Source organism: Diceros bicornis, chromosome 34 (assembly GCF_020826845.1).
Source record: "Diceros bicornis minor isolate mBicDic1 chromosome 34, mDicBic1.mat.cur, whole genome shotgun sequence".
Taxonomy (NCBI): Eukaryota; Metazoa; Chordata; class Mammalia; order Perissodactyla; family Rhinocerotidae; genus Diceros; species Diceros bicornis.
Window position 1 is genome coordinate 33,377,782 of NC_080773.1, and position 11,462 is coordinate 33,389,243.

General features: G+C 58.8%; 2 protein-coding genes across 2 annotated transcripts; one reads left to right on the forward strand and one right to left on the reverse strand.

The window, feature by feature from the left end:
* Nucleotides 1-548: 548 nt before the first annotated feature.
* TMEM238 (transmembrane protein 238) lies at nucleotides 549-4,834 on the reverse strand. Its single transcript, XM_058530320.1, has 2 exons — nucleotides 3,465-4,834; nucleotides 549-675 (listed from the first exon to the last, which is right to left on the reverse strand). Exon 1 carries the CDS (start codon nucleotides 4,009-4,011, stop codon nucleotides 3,472-3,474), a length of 540 nt encoding a protein of 179 aa, XP_058386303.1. The 5' UTR covers nucleotides 4,012-4,834; the 3' UTR covers nucleotides 549-675; nucleotides 3,465-3,471.
* Nucleotides 4,835-5,484: 650 nt separating this feature from the next.
* Nucleotides 5,485-8,301, forward strand: RPL28 (ribosomal protein L28). Its single transcript, XM_058530321.1, has 5 exons — nucleotides 5,485-5,543; nucleotides 5,910-5,998; nucleotides 6,093-6,216; nucleotides 7,880-7,998; nucleotides 8,167-8,301. Exons 2-5 carry the CDS (start codon nucleotides 5,918-5,920, stop codon nucleotides 8,254-8,256), a joined length of 414 nt encoding a protein of 137 aa, XP_058386304.1. The 5' UTR covers nucleotides 5,485-5,543; nucleotides 5,910-5,917; the 3' UTR covers nucleotides 8,257-8,301.
* Nucleotides 8,302-11,462: the final 3,161 nt, after the last annotated feature.

Below are 11,462 nucleotides of genomic sequence, written 5' to 3' on the forward strand. Positions count from 1 at the left end.
CTGACAGCCTCTAACGCCTGCCCTTGGGATCCCACCCTCCTCCGTGGCTGGGGTCCCTGCAAGACGTGGGCCTCCCCCAGCAGACGACTTCAGCTCAGACTCCCCAGCGGCTGGGCAGAAATTTTCTTGGAAGTGTGTTACAGTTCAAGACTCATCCTGCGTGACCCTCCTTCCTCTCCCCTCTCCTTTCTCATGTGTCAGACCTGCACCAACCTACCCTCCATAAGATCTCTCCCAATAAATATCTTGCAAGTCTAATTTGCCCCTCTGTCTGCTTCTTGGAGGACCTCAAACCAACAGAGAAGCCTGGGCTGAGGGAGGTCTGGACTGAGGGGATGGGTCTGGGCTCCAGATCCTTACCCCCCAACCCCCCGTCCCGCTCTGTGAGGGGCCAGCGTGAAGCTGGACTCCTAGGTCCCCAAGAGTATGGGCAGCTCTTCTGTGGGTGTGGCCTGGCCAACTCGGGCCCCCAGCCCTGAAACAAAGCAAGCAGCCTCCCCCACCCCGGCCCCAGCCCAGCGCTGTGCCTCTCACAGACAGACATGCAGTGCATGAGGCAGAGCCGTTTATCCAGGTGAGGACAGAGGGAGAGAAGGGAGGCATCCTGGTGGCCAGACGATGTTGGGGCAGCTGCACATCTCAGTCCGGTCCTGACAGGTGGGGCCATGGGTTCCTCTGCAGGAGGGATGGTGGGGTTAGAGGCGGCTCAGGACCCCTCCCTGTATCCCTGTCCCCTGGGCCCACCACCCAGCAGCCTGGGGGGCAGAGGGAGGGAGCCCTTTCTTCCTGCTTCGGCCCTTGACACATTGACGCCCACACTGGCCCATTTGCTCCTTCATCTCTCCATGCTGCCTTTAACTCATGGGAATCCATGGTAAGAGGTGGGGATGAGAGACAGGGAGAGGCAGAGAGAGGGAGAGACTGAGAGATTTAGAGGGAGAGACAAGGCACAGAGACCAAAAGAGATACGGGAGACAGAAAGAGAGACTGAGATGGAGACACAGGGATAAAGAGAGAGAGAGACTGACAGGCAGAGACAGAGAAAGAAGACAAAGAGAGGGGAGAAGTAACAAGGATGGGGGTGGACCTGTCGGGCTACTCAACTGATTTTGGTCCCAGAGGGAGAGAGGAGTGACCGGAGCCCTGGCCTACGCGTCTGCCTCCTAGAATTTCAGTTCTCTATCCTTCACGTGCTGGCAGCACCTCACCCTGCCCATTAAGGAGGAGTCCTGGGTTTAGACAGGATCATTTTCCTTCCAAGAGGGGCCCACCCTCAAGCCAGCTTGGCCAGCGTCTGGCAGGTGGTTCCAGCAGTGGAGGTCCACCTGGCTGTGTTAGACTTTTGGGCAACGTAAAAGATTTTCAGGGGTAATTTTGACGACAGGTGGTTATTTCTGCATTATATGCCAAATTTTGTGTTAGCTCTTGCTTCACTTATGCATACAGTTGCTCACCCTTTCTTAAACCATTTTCCTCATCTGATCCACAGAACATAGCAGGTGATTGGACAGAATATTTTCTCAATTCTCACAAAGAAGAATATACAACTAGTATCATTCTGGATGCATAAGAGAAAAGTTAATTCATCACATATAGGGAATGTCTTAGGACATGAGGGTTTAATTCTTTTATGGAACCCCCATTTGAGAAACTGATTAAGTCACTTATCCATCCATTGTTCCACCTATCCATCCACCCGTCAGTCAATCCATCCATCTTGTCATCTCTCTACTACCCATCTGCCCAAACCATCCATCCACTCACATATCCATCAATGAATTCTCTCCATCCATCACTCATCTATCCATCCATCCATCCAACCACATCCACCCACCCATCCACGAATTCATCCATTCATTCCTCTATCTACCCTCCCATTCACCAGTCCATCCAATCATCCATCAACCAATTCATCCACCCACCCACCCATCCATCAACCAATCTATCCTTCCATCCACCCACCTACCCAATCACCAATCTCTGATTTCCTGAGTTCACTCTTTGTCCGGCAATGCTAAGAACAAAGACACCAGAAACCCAGGCCTGGCTCCCTGGTGGGCAGGAGAGACAGTACCAGCACACACAGACACAACACATGGTAATACAAACAATAACAGGGGTAACTTGGATAAGATGAAGACCTAGAGAAAGGCAGTGAAGTTGAGTTGGATCTTAAAGGACACATGGGAAGTTTTCTGTGTGGAGTAGGGATAGCAGGGGCATGGCTGGTGGAGGGAAGGGCATGGACAGAAGCCAATTGGTGTGAGAGACCCTGGTCATCTGTGGACTGAGGGATGCTGTCATGACTGCAGAGAAGGCAGGAGATGTGGGGCTGAAATGTGGGGGGCTCACACACAGTAAGTAGCTTGGGTTTAACCAGAGGGTAATGGAGAGCCCCAGCAGGTCTTTGGCAGAGGAGTGCAAGCTGGAGAACGTGTGTTTAGTAAAAGGGACAGAAGGTAGAGGAGAGGGAAAGGGGAGGGAATGAGTGGTCCAGGCTTCCCTGTGTCTTGCTGTCTGTGGGCAACACTCCTCCTGCCTCGGTTGGTTGTTCTCACTCCTTCCCCCTCTCTCTTTAGACTACTTGTCAGGAGACTCCCAGCTGTATGCTCTTGGGCAAGAGATGGCACTTTTCTGTGCCTCAGTGTCCTCCAATGGAATGGTGATGGCAACAGTAGTGACCTCAGAGACCCAGTTACACTGAGAAGATTAACTGGGACCTGGTGTGCCTGGGGCTGGAGTGCAGGGAGGGATCCCCAAGTGTCGGGTGGAGCTAATGGTGATTCTCCACCTTCGTCTCCGGGGACAGGGTCTCATTAGTCTCTCCAAAGTCTGCACCCATGCCTGCTGTCTCTGAGTCTCCATCCTCTGGTTAAATTTTTTTTTTTTTTTTGGCTGAGGAAGATCATCACTGAGCTAACATCTGTGCCAATCTTCCTCTATTTTGTATGTGGGACCCTGCCGCAGCATGGCTTGATGAGCTGTGCGTAGGTTGGTGCCTGGGATCCGGGCCTGTGAACCCGGGCCGCGGAAGTGAGGCGCGCGAATTTAAACCACTATGCCACAGGGCCGGCCCAGTCTCCATCCTCTGGGTCTCTGCTGCTCTGTTTCTCTCTCCTTTCTAATCGACCTGTCCTGTGTCTCTCTCTCCCCATTATTTCTGTCTCTATCCCTCCATCTTTTCCTTGTCTCTATTCATTTCCATCTCTCCCATCTGTCTCTCCATCTCTCCCGCTGTCTCTCCACCTCTTTAACTGTCCCGTCATTTCTCCCTCTGTCCCTCTCTCTCTCCACTCCGTCCCCCAATCTCTCCATTTCTCCACTCTGTCCCTCTGTCTCTCCATCTCTCCCTCTGTCCCTCCATCTCCCCTCTATCTCTCCACCTCCCTCTCCTCTGTCTCTCCGTCTCCCTCTCTGTCCCTCCACCTCTCCCCGCCCCCCGCCCCGCCTCCTCGCCCCCTCACCTCGGGCTCACACAGTGCCCGCGCCCGCCGCCCCGTGCCCGGCCTCGAGCGTGGCGAGCTGCAGGCGCACGCGGCGGGAGCCGGCGGCGGGCAGCGGGGGCGCGCGGACGGCGCGGCGCGCTCCCCGGGAGCCGGGCACGGCGCGCGGGCCGGCGGCGGCGGAGGCGGCGGGCGCCGACCAGCGGCGGGAGAGCTTGCGCGCGAGGCGGGCGAGCGCCGAGGGCCGCAGGCCGTAGTCGCGCTCGAGCTCCTGGCGCGAGATCTCGATGTTGCCGGTGTACCAGAGGATCCAGCCGAGCAGGCTCAGGAAGACGAGCAGCGCGCCCGAGTAGATGAGCAGGTCGCCGAAGTCGCGGCCGCGCACCTGCAGCTGCGCGAACACGCCGGTCAGCAGCGCCGCCATGCCCGCCACGTCCAGCGCCACGGCCAGCAGCAGCGCCATCCGGCAGCGGCCCAGGCCGGACGAGGGCACGGGCGCGCCGGCCGGCGGGGACGCTGCGCCCGGCGGGGTCCCCTGCGCCGCGCACACCGCCGGCACGGCCGCCATGGCCCTGCTCCGCCGCGCTGGCTCCCACCGAGAGCGTGCTGGGGTGCGGCCCGCCCGGGGCGGGGTCAGGGGACGGCGCCAGGTGTGCCCAGCGCCCGCCTGGTCACCTGAGCTGGGCTGGGCGCGGACGGGGCGTCCTGGCCGCGGTCTCTGCGCAGGGCCTGGCCCTCAGAGCCCCCTGCGGGGGGCAGCCGGGCTTACAGAAAGCTATAGACTAGGGCCCCTGCGCCCCAGGAGCGCAAAGCAGCACGTGGCCAAAATTCAGGGCGCGCTGCGGACGCAGCAGGGCAAACCGCTCCAACCCCGTTTGCTCCGTGGGTTTCTTCTGGGGCCTCTGGACTGTCAGGACTCGTTACGGCGAAGCCCAAGGGCGCAGGCATGGACCAGACAAGGCCCCTGCCCTCAAGGAGTTCCCAGACATAACGACAAGGCAAGGGGCACTAGTGGAGGTGACATAAGGCATGGTCATTCCTTTCGTTCAGTAGGGGTCTCCTGAGGCCCCCGCAGCGCCAGGCCCTGTGCCGGTGAGGCTGAGGACACAGACGTCCATCAGGCAAGGCTCCTGCCCCTTAACGTGACCCTGACAACAGGAAATAAACTTCCAGGAAGTTGAACGGGTGTGACACAGGGCGGACTGGAGGGGGACAACGGGGGCTCGGCCAACAGGTGTGGAACCCCTAGAGGAAGCAAGAGCTTTCCCAGGCAAATGTCTTTTCCTCCAAACAACAACTCGCCCTTAGAGGAAATCCACGCTCCCCTGGGGTGGCAGTCTGCGAGAAGTTTCCGTCTAGCTTTTCTCTAGACTCCAAACAGTTTAAGAGTTCATCTCAAGAGGACCCTAGGGAGGGAGAACTAAGAGGGGGCTACCGGGATTAGCCGAAGGGTTCCGAACGTGGCCGAGTGTGGATCGAGCGTTTCCGGACAGACCCGAACCTGGCATGGGCCAATAGGGGAAGGCGGCCACTCACGAGAAGCATGTTTCCGGAGAGTTCCGAAAACGCCCGAGCGGGCCTCGGTTCCTTTGTCGGGACTAGCCGAGGGCTTACGAAGAAGACCGGAAGCATCCGAAGACACCGGAGCTAGGCTAAACTAGTTCACGCACTCACAGGTCCATGCATAAAACGAATGTTCATTGAGCGCCTAGCCTGTGCAGAATGCTAAGCGCTGGGTGAGCAATACTAGGGAGAGGCCGTTGAGGAAGGGGACTTGGGGCCTCTCGAGAGGGACCCACTCGGAAATCCAGCCGTGGAGTTCCGAAAACACACGAAGAGGCCTCGGAACGGCAGCGCTCCGCGTCGAACACGCCCTCGGGTCTCTAGCCGAAGAGTTCCGAAGGTTCCCGAGCGGTGTGCGACGGGCTGGCGGAAACAGCCGAACGTCTCCGAGCCGTCTCGGAGGCGGGCGGGAGGAGACGGGGGCCGGCGACAGCGCGCGTGTGCCCAGAGAGGAAGCGGAAATGCGTATGGGTATTAAAGGCGTCGCCCCGCCCCCCGTGAGCCTCTTTCCGTCTCCGGCCGCCGCAGTGAAGAGAGGTGAGACGCGGCCTTCTGCTTGCCCGCGTGGTGTAGTCTCTTCCCCGCCGCCCGGCGGCTCTGCCCCTGCCTGGCTTCTCTCCCTCGCCTCTCGCGTTCTTAGCTGCTTTCTGCCCCCCGAAGTCGCTGTGGTTTCTTACGTTCTGTTCTTCCTCCATCCGCCGCGGTTAGTCTCGGCGCCCGAGTTCAGCCCCGCCGCCTTAGGTCGCTCAGCCCTGCCTGGCGCATTCCTAGGTGCTGTCTGCTCTTCGGGTGCCCCTTTTCACCAGATCGCCATCACCCCCCCCTCGGTTGTCCGGATGGGGTCCCGTGGCCCGGCGTCGGCCCGCTGCCCCCTTTGACACCCCCGCGCCCCTCTCCCCGCAGCTGCCGCCATGTCCGCGCATCTGCAGTGGATGGTGGTGCGGAACTGCTCCAGCTTCCTGATCAAGAGGAACAAGCAGACGTACAGCACCGTAAGGGGGGCCCGGACGCCCGGGGCGGAGGGGACAGCTTCACGATCGCCGGCGGCTCTCCGTCCTCACGGCCCGTCTGCCTCCTCCCTCCCAGGAGCCCAATAATCTGAAGGCCCGCAACTCCTTCCGCTACAACGGGCTGATTCACCGCAAGACCGTGGGCGTGGAGCCGGCGGCCGACGGCAAAGGGGTCGTGGTGGTGATGAAGCGGAGATCCGGTGAGGGTTTGCCCGGCTTGGTCCGGACGACGGGCCCCCTCTCGGGGCAGGGAGCTGTGGTTTTTCAGTGGCGGGCCACAGGAGTAGTTCTGCCACCGAACCGAGGGTGCCTGGGGTCAGGACGGTCTCCTGGGAAGCTGACGGCTTCCTCTCGGCCAGACCGCCGGCTGTGCGAGCTCGCCGGGTGGCTTAACCTGTTTTCTCATCTTTGTGTGACGAAAGTGGAAAAATTACAGGACGTGAACGACCGCGGGTGGCTGTAAGGATTAAACGTCAGGTTTGCACAATCGGCTCATGTTTTCAGATTAAATCTTTGGAGCAGCTCAGGTGGAGGTGGATGTCTCCACCTCTCCACAGCTGGGCAAATTGAGGCAAACAGGTGCGCATGCGCAGCCTTCCCTTCGCTCCCAGGGGTAGGAGGTGATAGGCTGGGTCGGAAGAAGCAGTTTGACCCCCATTCTGCTTGCCCGGACTCAGAAGGGGCCTGACCAGCCCACCCCCATAAACTGCATTTGGGTGTGGACCCACTCTTACGGCCTCTTAGAGGAGGTCAAGGAGATACAGGGGTCTCTTGAGGTTGGGGTTTTTAACAGGTAGTAATGAGATTTCCCCAGGTTCCTGTTTAGTGCTGGTTTCTGTCTGGGTTTGGAGCCCAGTGTTCTGTTCAGTGACAGCAGTGGCCATGGCCTGTCGGCTCTTGATCTCAGTGGGTCCTGCCCGCCCAGGAGAGAGGGTTTACCCTCCTCAGGAGCACAGCCTACGGAGCAACCAGTCACTTGCCCCAGGGGGCTTCTTGGGTTCCCACACTTCTGAGAACCCTGTTCTGGCGTGTTGGGTAGTGAAAACTTGGCATTTTTCTCTCTGACTGTTGGGTGGGCTTTCTGGGCTGACGTGAGGAGGTAATATGGGCGCCGCTCTGGGGTCAGCCACTCAGCTGAGGCCGACCTTAAACCACCTGTATGGTGAAGAGTCTGGCTTCTTGGGGGAAACTTGACGCCAGGAGTGCAGGACTCCAGCCGGGACCCCACCAGCTCTGTCCCACTTCAGATCCTGACGGAGGCCAGCAGCTTTGTGGCACAAGAAAGGGGGTGTTTCCTTTTAACCCTGGGCAGTGGAGTCTAGACTCCACCTGCGCACAGGTGAGGAGCAGCTGCTTGCCCCAGGGCACGTCCTCACCCCTGGCCCTCCTGTGGCTCCCTGCCACCCCAGCATCAGGGCCAGGCCTTACAGCTTGGCCTTTCGACCCCTGTTCCAGAAGGGGTGGCTTCGGTCCAGGAGGGTGAGGCAGGGAGAGGAGGCCAGAGCTGCAGCGTGAGGAGCATCCACCACCTGGCCAGCACAGTGCCCAGTGCCCGCCTCACCTGCTCTCGGCTCCCTGGAGCCGGCTCCCGTCTCTGTCAAGTGAGATGAAGGTGGATGCTGTGTCTCAGGGACACCTGTACAGTGCCCGCGGCAGGGCCTGGCCTTGGTGGTCACTGTGAGTCACACAGATTGATCCGTGGAGAGACGGGGCTGGCCTCGGGGGCTGCCCTGCCTGTGCAGGCTCACAGCCGAGGCCCTCAGGTTCTGGGACGTGATTGTGCCCTCACGCTGGGAGGTGCACTCAAGACCCGGACCATCTGACTGAGCCCTGGGCCCGCTATTCCTATTCCTCCCCTGCCAGGCCAGAGAAAACCAGCCACCTCCTACGTTCGGACTACCATCAACAAGAATGCCCGGGCCACCCTCAGCAGCATCCGGCACATGATCCGCAAGAACAAGTACCGCCCCGACCTGCGCATGGTGAGTGGCCCGGAGGGCCACAGTGGGGGGCGGGGGAGCCCTCCTCTGACTGGGGGAGCTGGACCTGCGCTCGGGGGTGGGAGAAGGGACATCTCCCATCTGGGAGGCAGGCTGCAGGGGCACAGCTTGTGGGGTGGGTAAACTGAGCCCCGGCTTTGCCCCGCCCAGGCCGCCATCCGCAGAGCCAGCGCCATCCTGCGCAGCCAGAAGCCTGTGATGGTGAAGAGAAAGCGGACCCGCCCCACCAAGAGCTCCTGAGCATCCCCACCCCCACAGCAATAAAGGTGTCAGCGACTTTTCTCAGCCACTTCACCTGGCCTTCCTTCTGTGCAGGCCCCGGGGCTCTGGCCCTGTGTGTGTGTGTGTGTGTGACCCACGCCCTGCCACCAGAACTCTCCGGAGTGTCAGCTCATCCCCAGGGGGCTCCCCACCCACTAGTACCACACAGGTTGCAGTGTCCTGGGACTGGAGGGACCAGGGCCAGGTTGGGGAGCTCAGCCCCACTGTTGTGTGTGGCCTGGCCCAGTGGTCCTCCTGCTCCTCGGGTTTGGTGTCAGTTCTTTTTCTTTATTTTTTTTGTGGGGAAGATCAGCCCTGAGTTAACATCTGTTGCCAATCCTCCTCTTTTTGCTCAGGAAGACTGGCCCTGGGCTAACATCTGTGCCCATCTTCCTCTACTTTATATGGGATGCTGCCACAGCATGGCTTGACAAGCAGTGCATCGGTCTGCACCCGGGATCCGAACCCTGGGCCGCCGCAGCGGAGTATGTGCACTTAACTGCTACCCTCCAGGCAGCCCCCAGAGAGCATGAACTTAACCGCATGTCACCAGGCCAACCCCTTGGTGCGAGTTCTTATATTCATATCAGAGGTGACTGTTCAGTGTGACAAATTAGCAAGTGCAGGTTAAACAAGTAGTCCAGAATCATCAGAATCCCATGCTCTGGTAACACATGACAAAGCTTCAAGAAAGACCTTAAGTGATGATTTTTTTTTTAATTACTTTATTCTCTTTTTTTTTTTTTTTTGAGGAAGATTGGCCCTGCACTAACAATACTGTTGCCGATATTCCTCTTTTCCTTTTTCCTCCCCAAAGCCCCAGTACACAGTTGTGTATCATAGTTGTAGAGTTGTAGCTCTTCTATGTGGAACTCTGCCTCGCTTCAGCCTGGCTTGATAAGCGGTGAGTAGGTCCGTGCCCAGGATCTGAACCTCCGAACCCTGGGCTGTGGAGGTAGAACACGTGACCTTAACTGCTACGCCACCAGGCGGGCCCGATTTTTTTTTTTCCTTCAGGAAATGGGCCCTGAGCTAACATCCGTTGCCAATCTTCCTCCTTTCATTTTTTGTTATTTTCCTCCCCAAAGCCCCAGTAGATAGTTGTATGTCATAGCTGTACAGCCTTCCAGTTGCTGTATGTGGGACGCCACGTCAGCATGGCTTGATGAGCAATGTGTAGGTCCACGCCCAGGATCCAAACCAGCAAATTCCGGGCCACGGAAGCAGAGCGTGTGAACTTAACCAATACGCCACTAGTGCGGCCCCTAAGTGATGATTTTTAATCTTTTAACATTTAGAGTAAAGCTCCTAACTGGGGGGGCTCTAGACCAAGGAAGGGTCAGCACACTGGCTTGTGGTCCTGTTTCTGTAACGTCATGTGGTCTACGCCTCTGTTACAGCCGTGTTTGGGGCATGGCATGCGTAGATGGAAGTGTTTACTCTGGGTTCTCTAGGCCTGAAGACTCGCTCTTGGGGCGAGAGCTGGCCCTTCTCCAGCCTGAAGGGCATAGGCTGACCCTCCCTGCTGTGGGTCCTGGGACAGCTTGCAGCCCCTGCAGGGAGGGCACAGGAGCAAGTGAGGAGTATCCAGGAGGCCTGGACAGAGCCCTTGGGGCCCTATCATGCCATGGTCATTGGTTCTGGGCCAAGAGTGCCCGTCGCTCATCTGAAACGGGAGGTAGACAGGTGATGGTCGAGGGCACGGATGCGGCTCCTGAATCCTCACAGCCCTCTGGGGCACTGCTCATCTTAGAGAAGGACAGGCCCACACAAGCCACTCAGCAGGAGGGGGCAGCCCCAGGCTTCCACCATCTGCTGGCATCATTAAATAGCTTATCCAGGAGCCAGCCCCGTGGCTTAGCGGTTAACTGTATGCGCTCCGCTACTGGCGGCCCGGGTTCGGATCCCGGGCGCACAACGACACACCGCTTGTCCAGCCATGCTGAGGCCGCGTCCCACACACAGCAACTAGAAGGATGTGCAACTATGACACAGTTATCTCTTGGGGCTTTGGGGAGAAAACGGAGGATTGGCAATAGATTTTAGCTCAGAGCCAGTCTTCCTCAGCAAAAAGGAGGATTGGCATGGATGTTAGCTCAGGGCTGATCTTCCTCACACACACACACACACACACAAAAAAAGCTTATTGGCTAAGAACATGGGCAGCCAACTGTGTCTACCTCCTGCTAGACTGGGAGTGTGCACACCCCACCCTGCATCCTCTGTCCCTCCTGCTCCTCGAGTCCCCGCTCGTCTTCCCACACTTGACTCCCCTTTGCCTCGGCTGCCCTCCCCATGTCTCCCGAGGCTGCCTCTTGTTCTGGGCACGGCTCTCTCCCTGAAGAGGCCCTCCTGCAGCACTGGGTGTAGGGTGGGCTCTCCAGGTGCCCTGCCCTCTTGCCCTTTGACCTGTTGTCCGCTTGCCTCGCAGTGTTTATGGGCACAGGCGCTGGACACCGGCGGCCTAGGTCCTACACCCAGCTTGGCCACTAGCTGTGTGGCCTGGGGCAAGTAACTAGACCTCTAAGTACCCAGACACCCCACAAAGCAGATGTCACCCCACTTTACAGACATAGAAACAGGCTTGGATGGGGGAAAGGTCACCCGTGACACTGCTCCTGACACCTACGTATGCCTGCTTCCTGCGTACCTACTATGTGCCAGCCACTATGCCAGGGACCAAGGATCCAACATCGAGGGGTCCCGGGTCCCTGCTGTCCTGGGGACCCAGTCTAGAGATGAGAACCCAGCTCCCTGCCCCCACTCTACAGCTGTGGCCAAGAGCAAAGGGCCCCCCTTCCTGAGGCTCCCTGCTGGGGTCGGGCAGCTGCCCCGCCTCTAGGGGCTGACCCCACACACATGGAGGCCCAGACCCACCTGACCTCCATGTCCCACCTGTCAGCAGATGTGAACCTGCCCCCTTCTGGCCAACCCCGGCCTCGCCTGGGCTATTACAACAGCCTCCACCCTTGCCCCACTTGGGTCCGTTGTCAACCCGGGTGGGGTGGCATTCTGTTGGAACTAAGTTGGGTGGCATAACACCCGGGTGGGGTGGCATCCTGTTGGAACTAAGTTGGGTGGCTTAACACCTGCTCAAAAGCCTACCACAGTTCCCATCCCACTCCACCTGAAAGGCAGGCCCCTGGCCCACCTCCCCCTCATGGGGGGTGGGGCGGGGGTGGGGG